Source organism: Entelurus aequoreus, linkage group LG08 (assembly GCF_033978785.1).
Source record: "Entelurus aequoreus isolate RoL-2023_Sb linkage group LG08, RoL_Eaeq_v1.1, whole genome shotgun sequence".
Taxonomy (NCBI): Eukaryota; Metazoa; Chordata; class Actinopteri; order Syngnathiformes; family Syngnathidae; genus Entelurus; species Entelurus aequoreus.
Genome location: NC_084738.1, coordinates 28,720,791 through 28,745,597, shown reverse-complemented (window position 1 = coordinate 28,745,597; position 24,807 = coordinate 28,720,791). Strand labels below are relative to the sequence as shown.

The following is a 24,807-nucleotide window of genomic DNA, read 5'->3' as shown; positions in this document are numbered from 1 at the left end:
AAAAGTTAAATTGTGAGAGACAGAAAGGCAACAAGTTGAGGAGCCTCAAAAAGCTCGCAGAAGCTTCCGAGACGTGTTTATTTGTGTCCTATGAATTAGTGACTGTAAAACTCCACTTAGCAGTCACAACAGATTTAACACATTTCAGACAAACTATTTTTCCATTCAAAGTATTCACCTTGTTCTGCTTTCCCCTACAACACAATAATTGAAACAACAAAAATTGAAGCAGTGCTCCGAAAATCAGTCTCTGCGTGACGTTGGGAGTCAAGAGTGACAGTCAGAATTAAATACTTTCTCTGCATTCAATTTGCCAACCATAGAGCGATGGGAATGACCTAAAGGTTGCATGACTGGTGTGGAGCTTTGGCCTCTTATGTTTGTTGTTACAGTAGTTCTTTTGCGTTCCTCCACAGTCTTTCCATCTCCCCTCGTGGCCCGACATGGCGTTGTCGTAGCAGCAGATCTTCGGTTTAAGAGAGTCTCGTCTGCTCTTCACATCTTGCCAGGGGCCGATGCCATCATTCCAGGCATCCCACCAGACATTCCGGTGTTGGGTCCCAACAGGATCTAAGAATGTTCAACATGTTAACCATGTACAATACTTAAGATGTATTAGTTTGGTGTTTTTAAGAATAACCAAGGTAAAATAATAAATGTGGGGAGACAAAATTGTGTTTGTCCATCTGTTTGGTAATTGGCATTAGTAGTCAGTACGTGTCCATATGCTAAATTAGTCAGACTTCCTAAATAGTTCGGCTCTGAATAAGCCTCCTACAGCCCATGGAAACACCTTGATCCGATCCTGTTCGGTTTGTGAAAAATCGGACTAACACACGGTACACCTGGATTATGCGATTAGAAACCAGATCTCTCGAGGGTGCGGCAGAGGAGGACCCTTAGTATCACGCATGTGCCAGTCTCAACGTGCGGGATACAACCCAGAAGCAGATACCATTCAATAAAAACATAGCAACAATTGTAATAAAGAAGAGACTGTTTATTTGCATCACAAATTAAAAGAACAAAACATTTTGAAGTCCATCGTTGGTAGAAAAAAAGAAGCAGATTTATTTAAGAAGGTAGCAAAGGAAATGTAAAATGCCAGCTTAATTCGTATTTCTGAACAAAATACAAATGAGATGAAAGATAATGAAGCAGGTATATTAAAGGTGAATAATAAAGCGTACAAAAACCTCTTCACGCTGCATTTGTGCAAGCTAACTGATTCACTTTCCGCACAACTGGCAAGATAGTCCAGAACAATAGCAACCTTCCTCTGGATATCAGTCGGGGCACGAACGGTCTTTTCCTTTGGATTTAAAACTCCTTCCATCAATCCACAGAGCCTTTTGGATTAACTTTAAAGGTGCCATATGTAAATAATTTAATGTCAAGTCATCATTAATTGACCCTGATATATCAAAAGTCATTAATAAATCATGTTCTTTTCGAATACCTTTATAACTGATAACGGTAGTTCAGCCGGGATATGCTCATTTCAAAATTAGATTTACAGCCCCAAAATATTGTTATTGTTTTAATTTCGATGCCCCCCCCCCCCTCCACCGCTTTGACCAATTAAAAAGACACATCTAGGTTGCCAGTTAGGCACCGCCCTCTTCGTCGAGCTACTGCCACTGGTAAAGTTACTAAACATGTCAGACCTTAGTAAATCTAAAAGGGGTCGTTTTGATTCTCAACTTATTCATGACAAAGCCAGGAACAAAATGAGGATTTGTATCTGGGATGCCCTTGGAAGATGGAGACGATTTAAGGCGGAGAAGATTTTTTCATCTGATGCCAAACTTGCTAATTTCCTCCTTGATAGGTAAGTCAGGCATTTACGTTTTCTTATTACTTGTAATAAATGGAAATGGACGTTTCATATGTAAACTATATTGTCCAATAGAGTCTATGATCTTGTCTAACAAAGGTAGTATGTTTGTGCAACGAATGCTTAGGAGCAAAGCACCATCACACTATTGTAGCTTAGCGACATATAGGCTAACGGGGGAAATATATGCCCGTTATAGATAGCTATATGTCGATGTGTCATCAAACTGACAGGGCAAAATATATTTTAGACAAATAAAACCTATGTGGATATGGGTAGTGTCCGTGCCTATTTCGCTCTCAATATGCTGATACACTGAGGAAATGCATTCCAACATTAGCACGGCTAATTGCGGTTTTTGGTACTGTATGTTCATCGGGCACATATGGGGTGGAATTTGCTTGGCACAATATAATGCATTACATGTAATGATTTTGTACTTTGTGTGTTGACACGGTAGTAGGCTATATGATTTATGCGTAACGTGGTTTGGCTCATTGATTCGCACTCTGCACTGAAAGATGGTGATGTGCGTACATTGAAGAGAATGCAGTGCGTCAGGTTGAATGCAACATGGAGTTATGCTGAACAAAATGTGGCGGTAATTTTACTGTTGGCCTTGGCTTGCCATCAAAGTAGGCCTATGCGATATACACTACCGTTCAAAAGTTTGGGGTCACCCAAACAATTTTGTGGAATAGCCTTCATTTCTAAGAACAAGAATAGACTGTCGAGTTTCAGATGAAAGTTATCTTTTTCTGGCCATTTTGAGCGTTTAATTGACCCCACAAATGTGATGCTCCAGAAACTCAATCTGCTCAAAGGAAGGTCAGTTTTGTAGCTTCTGTAACGAGCTAAACTGTTTTCAGATGTGTGAACATGATTGCAAAAGGGTTTTCTAATCATCAATTAGCCTTCTGAGCCAATGAGCAAACACATTGTACAATTAGAACACTGGAGTGATAGTTGCTGGAAATGGGCCTCTATACACCTATGTAGATATTGCACCAAAAACCAGATATTTGCAGCTAGAATAGTCATTTACCACATTAGCAATGTATAGAGTGTATTTCTTTAAAGTTAAGACTAGTTTTAAGTTATCTTCATTGAAAAGTACAGTGCTTTTTCTTCAAAAATAAGGACATTTCAATGTGACCCCAAACTTTTGAACGGTAGTGTATAATATGTTATATAATATTATATATAATTATTTTGATGGTAGTCCGTGCGGTCAAACTAGTCATTTTAGCAGGGTAATGCCAACAATCTGTCCCGGCTCCCGATGAAAATATTGCTGCCTAACTTTCAGTTCAGTTCAGTTTCAGTTTATTTCGAACATGCATACGATACAATGTAATGCATCACATATTTCCAGTTGTTTCATTACAGCACGTCTGAAAAGGAGTAGGAGGAAGCTGAGCTTATTTAATCCTACCCCTTTTCATACCATAGCACTTTTATCCCATTTCCTTTTTCTCTGTAACAGAACAGTGAATAAATAGATAATAAATAATATACCATAGTAAGTAAACACATATTAAATACATAAATAATCTTAAAAAATACATTAAATAAATAAATAAGTTTAATTCAGTTCAATTTTACAAATACATTAGTAAAATGTGGCATAATTACTTGGTAAACCATGTTGCAAGAAGCATAAACAAGAGAAACCTACAGCGTAGGACTAGTCGATTGCCATTTGAAGTTCCTTGGAGTAGGATTCTGATTCGGCTGCGTATCGGACAACCTCAGTCATGGAGAGTGGGAGGGCACTACAGAATTTTGACCATTTCTGGCCACATTACTACATATGGTACCTTTAAGACATTCAAAAGTTTTGTTTCCATGATTTTCGGCCGAAAATTTCTTCAAAAAAACTCTTCCGCCGGTCTTTCAATGCATCCGACCTACATCCGCCCAGATACATACTTGGTAGTAGCGTCATGGATAATTTCTTGATGCTGTCTGCTATTTAACATCAGTATAGCCATTAGAGACATATTTGTAGTATGTGCCAATATTACAGCGGACATCAGTTACAACAATTTGTAAGGATCCGCAAATGACTAGGGTGACGTCAAAGGTCCCCCGGAGAAGGAATTAATTTAACAGCGCTAAAAAGGAAATAACGCCATCCAGTATGACCAATAGTCGCATTAGACAGGGTGCATGGACACTTGGACTTCAAACATTAAAAAAACTAACAACTGTCCGCTACACAGATTACCGCATGCACTCAAACTATGTTCACATATTTATAGTTTAATTAAATTAATTTAATCAAAGCAGCAGAATGTAAATTGAAGCTTTTTTTTCTAATCGAATTGATGGATTTATCGTTGTAGCCCTAAAACAGATATTGGATAATCATTTTCTTTGTGTGATTAATTTTGAAAGAGAAAGCATAATGCACAAGCACTAAAATAGAGTATTGTAGTTTTCCATGTATTTAACCTATTCCTACAATTTAATATACCACTTGATAAAGTAACAATCAAGTTAAAATAGTCCTGATTTCTTGTAATGTTTGGATATCTAAAATGCAGTTATTGGTATATGCAGTGAGACAGCAATCAGTTATTTAGTCTTTCACTACATTGCATCATCAACCAATGGATATTCAAATATAATTTGTACATGGTTGTTGAAGTGAAGTGAAGTGAATTACATTTATATAGCGCTTTTTCTCAAGTGACTCAAAGCGCTTTACATTGTGAAACCCAATATCTAAGTTACATTTAAACCAGTGTGGGTGCACTGGGAGCAGGTGGGTAAAGTGTCTTGCCCAAGGACACAACGGCAGTGACTAGGATGGCGGAAGCGGGGATCGAACCTGCAACCCTCAAGTTGCTGGCACGGCCGCTCTACCAACCGAGCTATACCGTTGCAAATACACACTCACCTGTCTCTGCTGTTGTAACTGTTGCTGCTCCAGCTGTAGCCGCTCCGTCTCAAACACCACGGGCAACACCAGGATCATGAAAGAGGTGGTTCCCACCCACAGGGCTGAGCGGGAAAAACTAGAGTAAGATAAGGAGATCATTAATGTCCAAAACGTTAACATTTTCGCGATTAGAAGTTGAATTACTGACATGAATGAATGTTTGAATCGCTCACTTCCCCCCCTTTAATGATGTATATTATGTCTTTGTCATGTTATGAGATAAATATTTTTACATTTGGCCAAGTGCAAAATTTACAGGAAGCGTCCACCAGTATTGCCTGGATTTAAATGACGTCACGTCCGGCTCATTGAATATGCGTGGTGGTCAAGCAGCGTCTGTTCTCAATGGGTACTGGTCGCCTTTTAGCTTTTCTCGAAGAAAAATACCTTATACTTGCGTTGTTTTCGGCTGTCTGAACCATTCAAATTGCGAAAAGCATAGATGTTGAATCAGATTTCCTCGAGAGGAGATCAAGAAGGGCTGAAGAGTGCAACATTTTAGGAAATGACAAAGTGGCACGCACTCCAGTACAAGGCAGAAGATTCGAAAAACGCACACGTTTTTAGTGACCACTTCGTTAAAGTTTTGTATGATATATTTTTAATTTTCTTTATTTGTTTATTATTTTCCATTGAAGTGTTATCTTGATATTATTTGTATTTGATTTTTAACAAACAGAAACCAGAAAGTCAGGGTCATTGATACTTTGTCGGGAAAGGTACTTCTACGTCTCCCCTCTTGTTTATTTTGTACACTAATGTGTCAAAGTACACATGACGACAGGACAAAAATCAAATATGGTGATGATTCAGTAGTTGTTAGCTTGTTAAATGGATATGCAATCACAGATGTCAGTTGTGCAGTGCCAGTAGTCACTGTTTGTTTGCCTGGACAAGTCCTTGCAAGACGCAAAGATGAATCATGAAATGCACCTTTACCCGGGCAAAACATTTTTATGATTCATCCGGGAGAGTCTTGATAGCAATTTCCTTGAACTAACCACACACCAAGAAGTTGTAGGTCTCTGTGATTTTCCAAGATTTCATCCGTTTTGTCTTTGGAGCACCAGATATTTTGACATGTCTGGGAACTCCACCGAAGAATAATCTTTAATATCACTCAACATACCTTTTTTTGATAAAGTATAGGCCTAGTGGTTAGAGTGTCCGCCCTGAGATCGGTAGGTTGGAGTTCAAATCCCAGCCGAGTCATACCAAAGACTATAAAAATGGGACCCATAACCTCCCTGCTTGGCACTCAGCAACACGGGTTGGAGTTGGGGGTTAAATCACCAAAATGATTCCCGGGCGCGGCGCCGCTGCTGCCCACTGCTCCCCAAGGGGATGGGTCAAATGCAGAGGACAAATTTCACCACATCTAGTGTGTGTGTGACAATCATTGGTACTTTAATCTTTAATCTTTTAGATTCCATTGCAAAGTTTGATTTTTTGCTCACATCTGCTTTTTGAAGGAAGATCTAGGTCAGGGGTGGGCAATTAATTTTCACCGGGGGCCGCATAAGCAACCCGAGCACTGCTGGAGGGCCACACGACAATATTTCAATTAAATTTCGCTCAATATTATTTTTGATATACCGTAAGATAAATAATAATGATGATAATAATAATAATAATTAATAATAATAATAATAATTTAATTTAACCTAACTTAACTTTATACAAAAGCAGATTGCTTTTGATGGTCACTTTATCCTGCATTATCCAACATTTTTCCCCGTCAGATTTGGACAACCATCTGTTGTTAAAAAGTTTTTAATCATATTTATTTTATATTGTTTTTTATATTGGTTTTATATGTAATTGTTTTTTCTTTTTATTCAGTCATTGGTGGAGCTAAGGATAATATTTGAATATTGTTTTTAATATTGTTGTGCAGCACTTTGGAAACATTTTGTCGTTTAAATGTGTTATATAAATAAAGTGGATTGGATTGTCACACCTGCCAGCTTGTCCCATTTCAGTCCTAACATGTCCAAACACGCATTTACCTATGTGAACAAGTCATTACCTGTGGTTGTCTCTTTAATTGACTGCATGGCTGCCAGCTACTCCGTGATTTGAAAGTCTGCAGTTATCCCACGTAAGAAGAAGAGCGGCTGGGCGGTGTCACGTACATCACAGCTCTCATCCAAAGTTAGCGAAAAACAGTCCATGTCTCCGGGCATATCAGCGCAACAGAGTCCAATAAGCACTCCTTAATAAACTCTCCGTCAGAAAACGCCTTACTTTTTCTGGCGCTTTTGTGAGAAATGACGAAACTTGTCCTGACGGCTGCATCTCTGGGGGTGTGAAATATGGCAAAAAGTCCTTGTTGGGTTTGCAGTTTTACCATCAACGCATCGGCCTCCCTTGCGCGCGCTTCATCAGACACATTCCGGTATTTTCCCTCGTGTTTCTTCGTGTAGTGGCAATTAAAATGTACCACAAATTAAGCACACGGCTTTACCATTAATTTATATAAAGAAATACTTGCCAGTCCATGTCTTGTTGAAAACACGCCATTCGTAATCAACTTTTCTTTTTTTAGCGTCTCATCACTTGTCTCTATGCACCTTCACTCACAGGTTCCCCCCCGGACATACGGCATAAATAACACATTTCAAAATAAAAGCAGCACAGTTGTATTGCGCGCACGACATAGATGTTTTTTAAACTTTATTTTGTAATTTGTGATTGCGCCGTTCAATTCACTCACAATCGCACACGCGCATACGTCCACACGGAAGTAATACAAATAACGCTTTTCAAAACAAAAGCAGCACAGTTGTATTGCACACTCGACATAGATACTTTTTGAAATTTATTTTGTAATTTATGATTGGCCTCACGCGGGCCGGACAGGGATGCGCAAAGGGCCGGATGCGGCCCGCGGGCCGTACAATGTCCAGGTCTGATCTAGGTCATTTGCGTAGTCAAGAGTTTGTGCACTGCTTACTGCACAACAGTCACTATTTTTCACTTCTAGGAAAAAGCCACGTGGCGGACTACCAGCAATTAGTTACATAACACTTGTAGTTACTAGCAGAAACTTAATTCAGGTGCATCTGTGACAATGTCTTCATAGATCAAGGGTTAAATGTGTTTTTTGCTTTTTGGAATAATTTTTAATTATTTGTACTAAATTATTATTATTATTTGTACCATTTACCTGCCACAGGTAAATGGTGAATGCAGGAAGTAAGTGGAATAATTACAAGTGCACCTGTAAAACTTCTTGGCCAGTGAGACAGAGCACTGTGCAGAAAGCTCAGCAGCTGAACGAACTGTGTCAGGAAACATCTCTGTCAGACCCCACAACCTCTCCACCATGGTCTCATCAACCTACAAGAGAACACACCCCAACAGAGTCACATGTCGCTAAAAAAGGTTTAACATTCAAACAGTTTGCTACCACTTGAATATCTAACAACGTGTTGATAATAAAATAATTATAAAAAATTAAGTGTGTATTAGGGATGTGCCAATAAAACTATATCAATATATTTATTGCGATAGACTTCGATATACATAAAAAATGTGTTTGATCAAATGTTTGAGATATACATATGTATATACACACACACACACCGTGTTTCCCCTACATGTAATTGATCGTGGCCGTGCGCACCTTAAAATTATTATTTTTTTACATAAAAACTATTTTTTTTACTTGAAAACATATTTAATATATTGTAAGAATAAATATACTGTATATGGTCTATTATTTGCACAATATTATCCGTAATAAGTTTGAAAAACATCTAAAATACCATAAAAACTTTCATCTATGCTTTATTTAAAAAAACAAAAAAAACAAACGTGCCTCTAAATCGCCTGTCAGGTAGGGCTGCAACTAACAATTATTTTAATAGTCGATTAGTCAACAATTAGTCGACTAATCAGATAATAAAGCGTACACATATAAAATGCCTCTAATTTTTCCATTGACTTGTAAATGCAGCTTAGATTATTTTAGGCATTTGCTTAATAACAACAAAGATGACTAATTCATTATTAAATATGTATTTATACTGTTACTGTGCTGCTCATTTAGTTGTTACATAAATTAAAATAACTAATAAAATGGTGTTTATTTAAAAGAAAGGAAAGGTGCTGAAAAAAACAATTATCCTTGTTTATGTATTATAAAAACTGTTAAAATAGCAGAAATGAAAACAAACAACAAAACATAAAATCTAACTTCCTCAAAAAGAAAAGCATTTTGTGACATTTAAAACGCTTCCCACTGGTATATTAACTATTGATTAGCTCTGTAAAAACAAAATATCCATCCATCCATCTTCTTCCGCTTATCCGAGGTCGGGTCGCAGGGGCAGCAGCCTAAGCAGGCAAGCCCAGACTTCCCTCTCCCCAGCCACTTGGTCCAGCTCCTCCCGGGGGATCCCGAGGCGTTCCCAGGCCAGCCGAGAGACATAGTCTTCCCAACGTGTCCTGGGTCTTCCCCGTGGCCTCCTACCGGTCGGACGTGCCCGAAACACCTCCCTAGGGAGGCGTTTGGGTGGCATCCTGACCAGCTGCCCGAACCACCTCATCTGGCTCCTCTCGATGTGGAGGAGCAGCGGCTTTAGTTTGAGCTCCTCCCGGATGATTGAGCTTCTCACCCTATCTCTAAGGGAGAGCCCTGCCACCCGGCGGAGGAAACTAATTTCGGCCGCTTGTACCCGTGATCTTGTCTTTTCGGTCATAACCCAAAGCTCATGATCATAGGTGAGGATGGGAACGTAGATTGACCGGTAAATTGAGAGCTTTGCCTTCCGGCTCAGCTCCTTCTTCACCACAACGGATCGATACATCGTCCGCATTACCGAAGACGCCGCACCGATCCGCCTGTCGACCTCACGATCCACTCTCGGACCAAGCTCTTACACTGATCATACAGGGAGCGGACCGCCACAATCAGACAGTCTGTTACCCCATACTCTCTGAGCACTCCCCACAGGACTTCCCGGGGTACACAGTCGAATGCCTTCTCCAAGTCCACAAAGCACATGCAGACTGTTTGGGCAAACTCCCATGCACCCTCAAGGACCCTGCCGAGAGTATAGAGCTGGTCCACAGTTCCACGACCAGGACGAAAACCACACTGTTCTTCCTGAATCCGAGGTTTGACTATCCGACTATAAACAAAATAAATAACAAAATATAACAAATGTGCAATTTTAAAATATAATTTGGTCCGATGATATTTAAATAATAATTACTGCATAACATATATTTATTTCCATACTTCAAAAAGAATTACAGAATAAGTTAAAAATTACACAGACCACCTAACTTGTTTTTCTCAGGTTTTACTATATTTAAATGTTCACTCTTTTCCCTATTTTGTTACACTATATTAAGCATTTCTTACATATTCCTTATTCTTGCAATTTACTTTAAATAGGTTATTGTTAGGTGAACTGTTTATTGCGATTTAAGAATTGTGTTTACATTGAGTGTTTTCCACGGTTGTGTTAACATTTCCTTTCCTTTCTGCCATAAAAGCTGGGGGGCTTATAATCAGATGTATGTTACATTTGAAATAAAAATATGAACAATTAAAGTTTTTCTCCTGGTCCATATTATCATATATCGACCAATATTTGGAAAAAAAACCCGTATATCATGATACAGTTTTCAGCCATATCGCCCAGCCCTAGTCAGTGTGTATTACTGTGTAGTGTGTATCCATCCATTTTCTACCGCTTGTCCTTTTCTATTCAAACCGCCGACTCGCTGCTTCCAGGTAGCAAGCTAGCTTGTTAGCTTAAGTGCAGACATGATAATTGCTGTTTTACCTTCAGACTTGACATAAAAATACAATCATACATTTTCTAGACAATACATCAAATGTGTCTGGAGACCAGTGACTTACATCATCATCATCGTCGTCGTCGTCGTCAATTTCGTCCTCTGGGGGCCGGGTAGACACCGGGCCCGCAGCGGGGGAAAGCTCCTCGATTCCGGCCATTGCTCACCCTCTTTGCCGCTGTGTCTTCCTTGTTTTGACCGTATGCACAACAACCCGGTGGCTAAATAGCGCAGTAAGTTTAGCAAAGTATATGTGTCTTTAATAAAGTGTGACTCAAACGGCTAATGCTAACCAGCGTGTATCCGTGTAACGACGGTCTGAGGTCACTGGAGGAACGCAGGAGAGCGTCAGGGTAGCGTGACGTCAGCAGTACAAGGGTCATGCAAGTACCTTGCGTGAAATAAACAGCGCCATCTAGAGCCCAGGCAGTCTCATAGCAACTGACAACTGACCAAAATAACTTGTTTTTCATTATCATGAAGTGTCCCCCCAGTAACATAATTTTCTTTTGAAATTATTTAAATGTTGGTTAAAACAAAAACAAAATAACAAGCTATACAATGAAATCTGAGTGTTAACAGCCTTGATAAACATTTACTTTAGAAATTACGTTTAGTGATAATGACACGTTTGACCCAAAAAAAGTTGTTGCTTTGACAGGTAAACAACAAAAAAATGTCTGTCTTGGAACGAGGAACGCAAGGATTCCTTGTTTACATCCACCCGGAGTACGCGGCGGGGGCGGGGATGACTCCGCCCTCATTCTTTGGCCCTGACGTCATTGTCGCTTGTGTTTTTTTTTTTTATGAATGAAAGAATCCCACCTCAGAGAGCAGCGAAGTCATTCCGGGAAAAGGCGCACTGACATTTTGTCGCCGCGTTACAGGACAGCGGATACATTGTCACATTTAGAAGACATCCAACACCGGGAAGGTGTACGTGATTCGATAACCGAACACTGGAGGAATATTTTCCAAAATTAAACCCAAGGACAAGTGAGTGTTTACTCTCATCTCCTTTTAGCCGAAACCGCTGATGCTAAATATGCTAACAGCTCAAAGTACTAGCATGTTTTAAGACGGCGTGCATTGTTTGGATTTCTTATTAATCATCACATTATTACACAACTCTATTAGATACTCAAATATATATAAATCTATAATGTAACTGTGTTTAATCATAACATTTCGAGTCATGATGATGATCAAATAGAGCGTACGCGTGATGGCTGTTTACTACAGTAGCGGCGCTTTACCCTCACCGGCCACCTCCTCTCCCTATTTAGGAGGGGTTTCGTAACCATGGAACATATGAACTTTTACCCTATTATATCTAAATATTGCATTTTATTATTAAACATTGTAAGTATTTGACAGTTGTTCATGATTGACATCGGTGTTGGTTGGAGCTTGCGCGTGGCGGTGTTGCGTTCACTTGTTGCTTTCGGGTTTGGTAACCTTACATGTAACCTAGCAGGCCTTCTTAAGTGGTATTTTTAGCCAAGAATAAACAAGGATATCCTGCGCTCCGTGGACGAATATAGAAGCGAGTCGGCGCTAGTTTTCCTGGATTCTGACTCTCCGCGGCTCAGGCTAAGCTGAGCTGAGCAAATGGTATATTGCTGAATCACCATGACTTTACGAAACGACGCTGTCGCCTTGTTTGTACTAGTCCAGCACTATGGTCGCGGCCACTTCACGTACCCACGCTTTTCGGGGAATTCCAACAACTCTATGCAAATTACAGACCATTGTAGTTTTTAAATCACAATAATAGAGTAGACCTTCCTCACATATAGAGTGAGTTCTAAGCCTACTCATGCCGTTTTCTCTATTTTCTCACAAAACAACTAACCTAATTTCCTTAAAATAGAAGTATATATTCCCTTGCCTGTTGTTTGTGGGCAGCCACCATTTACTGTGTGCAACATGCATTGGACTCCATCCAATATGCTGAGTTATTGAAAAAAGAAAGTGAAAGTACTTGTTGGAATAACCGAATATATTTGAGAATAGTTTACAGTTGTATAAGTTGGGCATACAATTGTGAACATTTGTCACCACACGTGTCAAACTCAAGGCCGGGGAGCCAGATCTGGCCCGCCACTTCCTTTTTTGTGTGTGGGCAACAGAAATGCAGGAAGTCGCACCGCCTTTGTGAACTTACTATTAAATAAGACTGCATACTTGCCAACCTTGAGACCTCCGAATTCGGGAGATTGGGGGGGGTGGGCGGGGCAGGGTTAAGGGGGAGGAGTGTATTTATATCTAGAATTCCCTGAAATTAAAGTATTTCTTATATTTATATATACTATATATATATATAATACAGTAAACAGTAATGAAAACACAATTGTTCTACTAACTGTACTCTACTTGCTGCTTACTTAAAAAATAAATGACACTTACCTTTCACTATTTGAGTAGCTTTTGTTCTGTCTATTGAGTACTGGCGAGCGATCTCTGAATCCGGGGACATATCCTTCACGGATTTGTTGAAAACATCCGCAAAACGGAATGGAATGTTGCTTGCAAGGTGGCTCATAATACTGCGTTGCCGCCGTCTTGTGCTTTTCTGACCGTTCATGAGTGACTATATCCATTCGGCCACCGTGTTATGGGTTATAGATAAACCTATGGATAACAGAGACATATATAATAGTCTCCTTTACAGGTGAGAGGACGCTAAAGGCAGTGCCTTTAAGGCACGCCCCCAATATTGTTTGTCCGGCTGGAAATTTTGGATATTACAACTTGCCGTAGTTTTGAAGCAATGCATGATGGGAATCCGGATGTTGTGTGTCAGTGTATTAACGTGCCGGCTGGAATAAACACACGCTGAGAAATAGCTCCGTGCCTGCCTACTTTATGGGTTATAGATAAACCGATGGATAACGGAGACATATATAATAGTCTCCTTTTCAGGTGAGAGGGGACGCTAAAGGCAGTGCCTTTAAGGCACGCCCCCAATATAGTTGTCCGGCTGGAAATCGGGAGATTTTCGGGAGAATAGTTGTCCCTGGAGATTTTCAGGAGAGGCACTGAAATTCGGGAGTCTCCCGGAAAATTCGGGAGGGGTGGCAAGTATGTACGACTGTAAGCTTTCTAAATACACCGCTCTTGAAGAAACACTTGTCATATAACAGTAATGTGTTGTATTGTGTTTAACATACATGGTTAGACGACTTCCACTATGTGAATAAGTATGGAAGTAATATTGTAGCAAAATTAATTGCAAACACGTATCTCAATCTGTGCGCGTGTAGTCTAATCGCGTGCGTGTGTATACTAATTTGCATGTGTGTATTCAGATCTGCCTACGTGTGTTTTAGATCTGCCTACGTGTGTTTTAGATCCGCGTACATGTGTTTTAAATTGTCTGTCTGTCCCTAATCAGAAAGAACCCTTGATAGGCTGTCTACTTACACATGACTTTTGTGACACTTCTGCCATGTCTGTACAGCGATTTGAGCATGTGAAACAGCCTATCGAGGGTTCTTTCTGATTAGGGACAGACAGACAACTTAAACCACACGAACGCAAATCTAAAACACTCATATGCGGATCTGAATACACACTCAGATTGATATACAGACATACAAATGAGTACAAACGCAAATAATATTGCTACATTAATACTTCCATAATAATAACTATATAGGAACATGTGGTGTAAAGTGTCAAACTCAAGTCGCGGGCCAGATCTGCCCCGCTAATTCCTTTTATGTGACCCGCAAAAGCCTGCAAATAATATATGTTAATAAAGTGCTTTATAATTTCTTACTTAATGTATTCCTTCTTTCCATTTTGACATAAAATATGTATACTTCATGCAATTAGACTTAGACTAGACTTAGACTTCCTTTTTATTGTCATTCAAATTTGAATTTTACAGCACAGATTAGAACGAAATTTCGTTACATAAGCTCATGGTAGTGCAGGATTTAAAAAAAAAAGCAATAAGGTGCATATATAAATAAATAAATATATATATATAATATATAAATATATATATAAAATAAATAAATATATATAAATAAATAAATAGATTACTGTACAGATAAATATATTGCACTTTTTCACATGCGTCCACGTTTATGGATGTATGTTATATTGTCTTTTTTATTCCAGCGAGTAAATCCATTTTGGGGGGAATTGAGGGGATATTTTAATTATGATGCGTTCAAGAGTCTTATGGCCTGAGGGAAGAAGCTGTTACAGAACCTGGAGGTTCTGCTTCGGAGGCTGCGGAACCTCTTTCTAGAGTCCAGCAGTGAAAACAGTCCCTGGTGGGGGTGGGAGGAGTCTTTGCAGATTTTCTGAGCCCTGGTCAGGCAGCGGCTTTTTGCGATCTCCTGGATAGGAGGAAGAGGAGTCCTGATGATCTTTTCCGCCGTCCTCGGCATTGCATATCTTTTCAGTTTGAATAATATCAAATAATGCAACAAAGTATTATATTATCATACATTCCCAAAAAATGTTTTGTTAAAATAAAAATAAACACAAACATTTGCTTGACTTATTACTTCAAAGCAAGTCATCCGTTTTTCCATATACAGTAGTACACTATAAAACATTTGTAGGTTTTATGCTGTAAAAAAACACTGCACATTTTATTGTAAAATTCTGGCAACTAATCTGCCATTTTTTTTTTTACAGTAAACATGTTTTACCACATACGTAAATAAAGATAATACTCAAATGCATAGGGTGTGTGTATATATATATATATATATATATATATATATATAAATTCTTTTTTTCTTTTATTATTTTTTAAATTTCACTGTTACAAGTGGCCATCTGAGAGCAACCATACTATGTGGCCGTCAATGAAAATGAGTTCGACATGCTTGATCTACGCCAGTGGTTCTCAAACTGTGTATTTAGTGGTACGCCAAGTAATCACTTGATTAAAGTACAGTGTTTTATTTTCCTATATTTAAACACAGTGTTACTGTTCAAACTGTGTGTAATGTTACAGGGGCTAAAATATTAAATGCACTTGTTAAATAAAACCTCTGGTGTTTTTTTTGAATGAATAATTAGCCCTAATACCCTACTGTATTTTAATGTTGGTCAATGTGATGGTACTTGGAGAGCCAGGTTTTTTCTGAGGTGATACTTTGTGAAAAAAATTGACCAGCACTGAGCTACACAGTAAAATGTGGGCTTTTGTTATAGATACAGCACAATGATTATTATGTCAACATTCATCTTGAACCACACTGATACAAATAATAAATCAGATCTTTATTTGTGAGTGATCAATCGACGTGCTTTCTTATGAGAAATAACAGTAACGAGGAAGTGTATGCTAACAATCCCATCTTTCACACGCACCGCACTTCCTTCTCAACTAGACATGAGAGTGAAAAATTAGAACCTTTCACACAAAGAAAGAAGGTATTGTCGCTATGCAGCTGACAATGTCGCCAGTATGAGCCTGTGGGCTTTTTCTGTTCCCTGCATAAATCCTTAGGTTAAAGTCACCATGACAGTGACCTGACATAGCCCCCATCTGCCAACAGACACACACACACCCTCAAACAACTGACCTCAAGAGGAATGCAGGAAGTCACACTGCCTTTGTGAACTTACTGTTAGATACGACTGTAACCTTTTTAAATACACCGCACTCTTGAAGAAACACTCGTCATATAACACAAATGTGTTTGAATTGTGTTGTACATACAGTACATGACTTTTACGATGTGAATAAGAACTATTCAGCTTGTTTGTAGTGGCACTTAAAACATTCATTTTGGGGTGGTTAATTTATTTGATTTACTACTTTTCCTAATCAAAACACTCTCAGAAATAAAGATAGCACTCAATAGGCAAAGCCTATGATGTGGAAATAGTACCATGTCATTGCCCTTAAGCACTTACTAAGCATTGTGTCAATTACCTAATCAAGTAGTTTCTTCCTTTTAGTAGTTTTCAAAATCATGAATGCAGCTGAGATAGGCTCCAGCGACCCCGAAAGGGACAAGCGGTAGAAAATGGATGGATAAATGAATGATTACATTTTTTATCACAATAATGAGACAACAATATATGATTGATGTCTAACAATATCAATTGAATACTCAAATTATTTTCTTATTCCCTTATATAACATACACTATTTTGTGAAAACTTACGTTAATAGCGAAAATAACTCAACTTTGGTAAAAAATTACCATTCGTTCTGATTGAAATCCTTTGTGACCTGCCCTTAAAGTCCTCTTGTGTCCAGGGACTTATTTCCTAAGTTTGTAAACAAAAACAAAAACGATGTTTGGTGACAGTAAAAAAAAATATTGATCTAGTTACTGAAGTATTGACCATATAGTGATACTGTACTTTGTTGATATTTGTATCGATCCGCCCACCACATTCAGGAACTCTAGCTTAGTGGTTAGCATGGCTTCTCCTATATTCCAACGGTGTTTAGTGTAGCCCGTTTAGCTAGTCCTCGTCCATGATACTACGTAGGCGAGGATTAGTGACTTAGAAGTTGCTTCACACTGTAGAGGGACGTTAGTTGCTGGCGAGGGCGCTACATTGCATTAAGGACGCGGCTGCTTGTTGCTGTCCAATTTGCGGAACACAGCTATGTGTTTATCAACATGCATTATCACGATATGTGGCCTGGACTAGAAATAAAAAAACACTTTCTGGCTAAATGTATTTTTCAATATTGACAGAAAAATGTTTACATGAATTTGTATATATTCTACACTCTAATGTTATCTGATGTTCCAAGCATTTTTTTTTGTTCATCCCAAAAAGTATCTGCTTGTCATCTTGACTTACAATTTCAAAGCAAGTAAGGCATGCATCTGTAAAAATATCATAATCAAAAACAGTTGCCTTTGAAAGTTGTGTAACAAGGCTATTATACATTTATATTCATGTACATTCACTGTTACCTGTGGCCCTCTGGGTGCAGCCAGAGTTGCGATGTGGCCCTAAAAAGATGAGTTTGACACCCCTGCATTAGTGGCTAGTTTTACTGTATTCCACTGAGCCATCACAAGTTAAGTTCAATTTGTGATTCAATAGACATCACATTTTAATCAATACCATCACTGTTACCCTTATATTGTGGAATTTGTTATAAGTATCATACAAAACACTAAAATACATTTTGCGAGTAATTCCGATGTTAAGTGTGTGCACCGTGCAGTTTTCTGCCGGGACACCCGGGGCGGTGTTTTCTGGGTTAGACAACTCACTGAGCAACCACAACACTTGTCGTCTGGTTCTCGTTTTTAGTTTCCTGTGTGGCAAGTGAATAGTGGTGACTAAAGAGTGACAGTGTTACTGCAGCTGGAACTAATCGATGTGTCTCAACAGTCTCTGTTCAAAATGTTAATCCGGAATGAGAGAAGGCGTTTGCAACAGAAATGACATACCAAATGCTGACCAATCACAGGAGGGTTGCCTTTCTTACAATGAAACCTTTAGACCGTTTGCAGTGTGTTGACAGGAGGAAGTGTTGATTAGGACACCTGTTTTGAGCAAGAACAAGGGCAACTTCCCCCCCAACAAAGGCAGCCAACAGCAAAAGTACCCGTCACTTTACAAAAAAAAACCCTTCCTCTAATATCAAACCACAGAATTATATGCAAGCATGTGTTTGGAGAGCAATGAAAGATGTGTGGCTTCTCCTTTTCTCCTTGGTGCATGACTGGTGGTCTTGTGAGCCTGCACAAAAAGTCAGGCCAGAAACAAAACAAATTGGCCTGACTTGCATGTGATCACTCAGCTTTTTTTATGTTTAAGTACTATTTCTCCCTTTTCAGAGTGTTCTGAATCTGTGTTGACTGGTGCTTGGGCGGGGAAACCCGAGGAGAGCGGCATCATGGCAACCGAGAGAAACAGCAAAGCCCTGAAGGTAACGCACGTGCACACAAAGAGCATTGTGAACATAATATAATCAGGTGTGTTTCTCAGTAAAGAGGAAACGGATAGGCCGTAGACAAGACACCATTTTCAACTGGTCTGTCTGTACATTGACAAGATAGCATTAGCCCCTTTTCACAGGAATGTTTCTCATTGACCTAGGATTCCGGAAAAAAAACACATTTCCACCGATATTACCCAGGTGCAGTAGCCCAGATTGACCCCTTTTCAGAATATACTCGGGTATAGTTTGTGTTAGCCCAGAATAATATGACTTTATTTATCCCACAAGGGGAAAATAATGGAGTTGCAGTGCAGTTCCAAAAAGACCACAAACAATTAGGTAAAAAAAACACATGAAAACAAAAAGGGAATATCAAAGAACACAAAGGACATAAAATAAAAAAAGGGCACAAAGCTGATGCAACCAGCTGCCACTTCAGCGGCAGCATTTCTACATGCAGCTACAAAAGTAAAACACAATGAAAAAAAGAGCAATAAATAATTAGGGATGATGTTTGTTAAGAAATTATCGAATTATGCCATTATCGAATGCTCTTATCGAACCGATTCCTTATCGATTCTCTTATCAAATCCAGATAGGTTGTTGTGTATGGAAAAAACACAACAGTTGGTTTAACAAAAGCTCACTTTAATTTTTTAAGAAAAAAATAAAATAAATAAATATTGACTGCTGTTACACCCCAAAAAAATAAAATAAAATAAATAAATATTGACTGTTAGTGAGTGCCCCTTTCAGTGGGCCACCTAAGAAAAATGAATGCACGGAAAATCCTGCATTCATTTGTATTGTACTGCACTTTACATTTGAAACAAATCTCAGAGTAATGGTGTTGTTTACTTTTTGCTCCATTACATGTCAGCAAAATACAATTAATAACCTATTTGTATTCGTCTGTGTTCACCAAGTTGAAGGGGAGGAGATTTTTCACTATCATTCTCGTTAGCTTGCAAGTAATGTTGTTACTCTCCTCCTCACTCATCTTGCTGTGCTCTGCGTTATACCTCGCCATGGTAAATGGATTAACAAACACTGCCCTGGTCACTCTGGCTGTCATGAATGTCATCATCTGAAATAGGATAACATTAACATTATCTTCATTCACATCTTGCAAGTACTAGTTTATTAGACAGACCTGCAAACTCTGGAGTGGTGTAGGCTACAAGATACCGTTAACGTTATGAGACACATACAAAAAGGCTAACGTTACCGTTAGCCAGTGACTATGCTTAGGTAACGTTAGTCTAGCTAACATTACTGCAGTCCTGGTTGACATAAGAGGTAACGTTATTTTAGCCTAAAGGCTACAAGTGAGCAGATATGGAAATGAACCGGCAACAGGTAACGTTAGGTACTCACAGGCACTATCACTGGGACTGCAGGTTGAAGCAGAGGAAGAGGGGCGTGCTTCGTCATCTCTGTCGCTGCTTCTCCACGTGTCAAAGACACGACACGTTTCTCTAACCTGCAGGTTATGTACGGCCTGAACATGTTTCAACATGTTTGTTGTACTGCTCCCCTTACAGGAAAGCGAAGCCTGGCAATAATTGCAGATAGCCGTTTCCTCGTCATATTTCTTAGTAAAGTGAAGCCATGCCTTGTAGCGTTTTTTCCGGGCCCGGGAATCATTTTTGGTGATTTAACCCCCAATTCCAACCCTTGATGCTGAGTGCCAAGCAGGGAGGTAATGGGTCCCATTTTTATAGTCTTTGGTATGACTCGGCCCTGGTTTGAACTCACAACCTACCGATCTCAGGGCGGACACTCTAACCACTATGCCACTGAGTAGGTATCTCAGTAGGTGTATCTGCCGCCGAATGACTGAGCTAGTTTGTGACGTGCCACAGGACATTTCCTGTGACACGGGATTCGTTCCCAGGTATTCGAATAAAGAACCAAATATTTTTCTTTACTATAGTGGCTTCGATAACGGGAACCGTTTCTCCAAAGAGGATTCGAATCCATGGAGTCGGTTCTTTTCTTATCGAACAATCGGGAGAACCGGTTTTCGAACATCATCCCTATAAATAATACGTATTGTGCACATACGATTGCACCAGGCATAGACAAAGAACAAAACAAAAACACAATTCTAACACACACATACACCACGGTGGCCTCTCCAGACTGGAACAGACCCAACAAAGCCAACAAAGACTGCATCGTCATCTGCCCACTAGCTCTCGACCAAAGTCCTGTCCATGCAGATGAGCGAGAATCCGTCCATAGAGACCGAAGTGTTCGATACATGCTCATTCAGCTGGGGCTCGGTGAAGCTTGTCCATCGCGGCGATGAACGCCAGTTCCGCAGCCCCGTCTCTTCCTCTGCATCTCCTCTGCTCCCTCCATGTGGAACCTTATGTGGCTGAGAGCCAGCAGCTGGCCTCCAGTGCAAACATGCCCAATGCCAAGAGGCTAAAAAAGCCCCGCAAAAGTGTCGAAAGTGTTGCATGAGCACATGAAAACGAGGGAAACATCTGCAACACGAAAGGATACACAAGAGCTCAGAGCTCCTGCAACCAGCAGCCATTACAGCAGTGCCATCGTGGAAAAATGTGGAACATTTGGACCTAGCCTGCTTTATACCAGGCGGTGATGACTAATATAGTCGCCATTCCATATGCCTACCTTCTAAACAAATTTGAGCAAATAGTCTGGCTTGGCGAGTACACCTAGTCCACTTTAACACCTGGGGTATAAAGCAGTGGTGTTCAACTGGCGGGCCGCGGGAATGACACCATACCAGCCCCCGAGTTCAGTTCAAAACTTGGGAGGCAAACATTTTTGCAGAACAATCCTAAAACACTCGAGTGCTCCTGTGTAGAGGAACCTGGACCACTGAAAACACATAGGAAGATCCTTACATTGACATTTTAGTCTTACTCGCAAACATTGACACCAGGGTCCAAACTTGTGATTTACATAATTTAGGCCCTCCTTTGAGTCCGATCCTTTTTGGCATGTCATTTATGTAACTGAGGTGTTGCTCTTAACTGAGGTGTTGCTCTTATCACTAGTCATTTGTTCAACTTCTTTAATTGTAGGATACTAGTGGTGTTCCTCAAGGTTCCATTTTAGGTCCTCTCTTTTTATCTGAACTGAACAGATGTTTATTGGGATAAGGTAAATATCTGTTCAGTATTTTAACATAAAAGTGTTTGATTGTGAGGCATTAAAAGCCACAAAATAAAAAATTAAAACGGGTCCCACAGACCCAAACACCACACAGAGTTAAATGATGAAAAAGAGAGGACCTAAAATGGAACCTTGGGGCACACCACTAGTATCCTACAATTGAAGAAGTTAGTGGGTCTGTGGGACCCGTTTTCATTTTTTATTTTGTGGCTTTTAATGCCTCACAATCAAACACTTTTATGTTAAAATTCTGAACAGATGTTTATTGGGATAAGGTAAATATAAACAGAATTTTAACATAAAAGTGTTTGATTGTAAGGCATCAAAGGCCACAAAATAAAAAATGAAAACGCCACACAAGGGTTAAGCTATTCAACTGGTTGACTGCTGGTTCAGTTTAAAAAAACTTGTGAGACTCACATTTTTGCAGAAGGTCCTTAACAAAAGCGTAACGCTCTTGTAAGACTGACCAAATAAGACTTCCCTCAGGCCATAAAACTCTTGAACGCATCATAATAATCCCCTCAATTCCCCCCCAAAAACGGATTAACTCGCTGGAATATAAAGACAATATAACATACATCCATAAACGTGGCTGCATATGCAAAAGTGCAATATATTTATCTTTACAGTAATCTATTTATTTATATCTCCACCTTATTGCTCTTTTATCCTGCACTACAACGAGCTAATGCAACAAAATTGTGTTCTTATGTGGACGGCGTGGCGAAGTAGGTAGAGTGGCCGTGCCAGCAATCGGAGGGTTGCTGGTTACTGGGGTTCAATCCCCACCTTCTACCATCCTAGTCACGTCCGTTGTGTCCTTGGGCAAGACACTTCACCCTTGCTCCTGATGGGTGCTGGTTAGCGCCTTGCATGGCAGCTCCCGCCATCAGTGTGTGAATGTGTGTGTGAATGGGTGAATGTGGAAATACTGTCAAAGCGCTTTGAGTGCCTTGAAGGTAGAAAAGCGCTATACAAGTATAACCCAATTATCATTTATCATTTACTGTAAATTTTGAATGACAATAAAAGGAAGTTTGAGTCTCTAAGTCTAAGTCTATAAATAAACCAAAATCAGATGTCTACCCTAGAGCCTGCTGGTTCTCTGGAATATACAAAATAAGACTAATAATGAAGGGCGAAGTCTGGCTCCCCGGTCCTTTGCTTTGTGGAAATGTGGCCCCCAAAACAATTGAGTTGAATATCCCTGGTATAAAGCCAAACTGTCATTCAGCACAAACTACCTGAAGATTATAAGTACTTAGGGGTGGAAATTGCTGACAATAGGGTTGACAAGTGTGTCATGTGTGTACCTACTTCCTTCTTACTAAAAGTCCTGATTCCACATTCCTTCTCACCTACTGGTTTGTTTTTTCTCCACACTTCCCGTCATTCAGGTGAAGCAGGAATGCGGCGAGAACGTGCCCTTCCTGTCAGACAGCGAGCTAATGTCGCTCACCGTGCGGGAGCTCAACCTCCACCTGCGCGGCATGTCCCGCGAGGAGATCCAGAAGCTGAAGCAGCGCCGGCGCACCCTGAAAAACCGAGGCTATGCGGCCAGCTGCCGGGTCAAGCGGGTGTCCCAGCGCGAGGCCCTGGAGCAGCAGAAGATGGAGCTCCAGCGCGAGGTGGACCGGCTTGGGGCGGAGAACGCCGGCATGAGGAAGGAGCTGGAGGGGCTCGGCGCTCGCCTGGCAGCGCTGCAAAGGTTCGCCAGAGGCCTGGAGGCCGGGGGAGGCAACCTGCTGGCCACGGCACCGCGCCTCAACACTGCCTCTGTCATCACTATTGTGAAGAGTCCGCCACAACCTCAACCACACAGGGAACAGGACCCTTCCTAGGTTCTGTAAACAGACTGGGGGGGGGGGGGGCGGGGGGGTTTTCAGTAGAAACACATACTTCACACACAATGGAAAATACAGAACATCAGTGCTACGCCTCGTTCGCCCACACACAGGAGTCATTCATTCCTGCATTTGTGACTTCACTTTGGACCAGCCCAACCTTTTCTCCGACTCCTCAGTCGTGCTGGTGTAATGGCCTCATAGTCACTTGTTTAGTTGACGTCTAGAATGAAGTCATGTTAGCGAGGCACTGATGTACAGTCCTGTGAAAAAGTATTACTAGCGTCCATGTTCAACGACCTCTTTCACGGCAAAGATGACACAAAAACGACATCAATACCAAACCCATCTGTTTGAATGTACCCCTTCAGAGTAATTATGAGCCCTTATGAATGGTGGAGGTCTGCACTCTGATGTCTGTGGTCGTGAAAGCAACAAATCTAATGGTTATTTGCAGTCTAGTTGTACGTTTCTTACGTGACCATCGTAGCTAATACGCCTGTGTCACCAGGGCTTTTTTTGTGCGGCCAAAAGGGCGGAGCTTCGTCCACTTCTGCTTTTGGCTACGCGACCAAAACACCAAAATTCTGAGGTAATACCCCAGCAAGCACGAGACATTAAAACAATGTTGAGAACTTACTGAATTAGGTCCTGACGTTGAGCAACTTAAACCTAACGTGGAAACAACGTGGTTTTTGACAACGTTTATTCAATGTCAGTGTCTGATGTTGACTTGACTGTTGAAATTTGGTCATTTCACAAATACAACCTTGAACTAACGTGTTTTTTGATGACGTTTAATCAATGTCAGGTTCTGACGTTGATTTGACCGTTGAAATTTGGTAATTTCAATATTCTACAGCACAAATACAACCTTGAACAAACATGCTTTTTGATTATGTTTAATCAATGTCAGGGTCTGACATTGATTTGACCATTAAAATGTGGTCATTTCCCAGCCAACAACGTGGATCCAACGTGAGATGCCAACGTTTTATAAATAAACCTATTTTGCAACGTTGTTTTACTGGACGTGTATGTTTAATCAACGTTATATCAATGTCTTGTGCTTGCTGGGACAACGTCTGCATTCCGTGTTGCTTTTAAATATCGGTTCAATCCTACACTTTCTCCACCTCAGTGGCACAACAGGGTTGCGGGAGGCTGGCGTATCCCACGAACGATTACAGGATTTGTTTTATTCCAAGCCAAGCATGCTGGAAACTTGGGGAAATACGACTTTTAGAGTAAAAAAAAAAGCTATTAGGGCGGAAGGCCCGCTGGAGAATGGCTGATGTTGAGGGTTTGTACC

At 40.3% G+C, this 24,807-nt stretch overlaps 2 protein-coding genes across 2 annotated transcripts in view; one reads left to right on the top strand and one right to left on the bottom strand.

Annotated features, from left to right (window-relative positions):
* Positions 1-35: 35 nt before the first annotated feature.
* tomm22 (translocase of outer mitochondrial membrane 22 homolog (yeast)) lies at positions 36-10,974 on the bottom strand. The gene is made up of 4 exons (XM_062056214.1): positions 10,663-10,974; positions 8,008-8,126; positions 4,743-4,860; positions 36-570 (listed from the first exon to the last, which is right to left on the bottom strand). Exons 1-4 carry the CDS (start codon positions 10,756-10,758, stop codon positions 496-498), a joined length of 408 nt encoding a protein of 135 aa, XP_061912198.1. The 5' UTR covers positions 10,759-10,974; the 3' UTR covers positions 36-495.
* Positions 10,975-11,416: 442 nt separating this feature from the next.
* Positions 11,417-24,807, top strand: part of maff (v-maf avian musculoaponeurotic fibrosarcoma oncogene homolog F) — a 14,571-nt gene continuing 1,180 nt past the window's right edge. The window contains exons 1-3 of the mRNA XM_062056212.1: positions 11,417-11,594; positions 18,392-18,483; positions 23,049-24,807. The exon at positions 23,049-24,807 is cut by the window's right edge and continues 1,180 nt beyond it. Coding sequence (XP_061912196.1) covers positions 18,451-18,483; positions 23,049-23,492 — 477 coding nt within the window. The 5' untranslated portion in view covers positions 11,417-11,594; positions 18,392-18,450 and the 3' untranslated portion in view covers positions 23,493-24,807. The remainder of the gene's footprint in view (positions 11,595-18,391; positions 18,484-23,048) is intronic.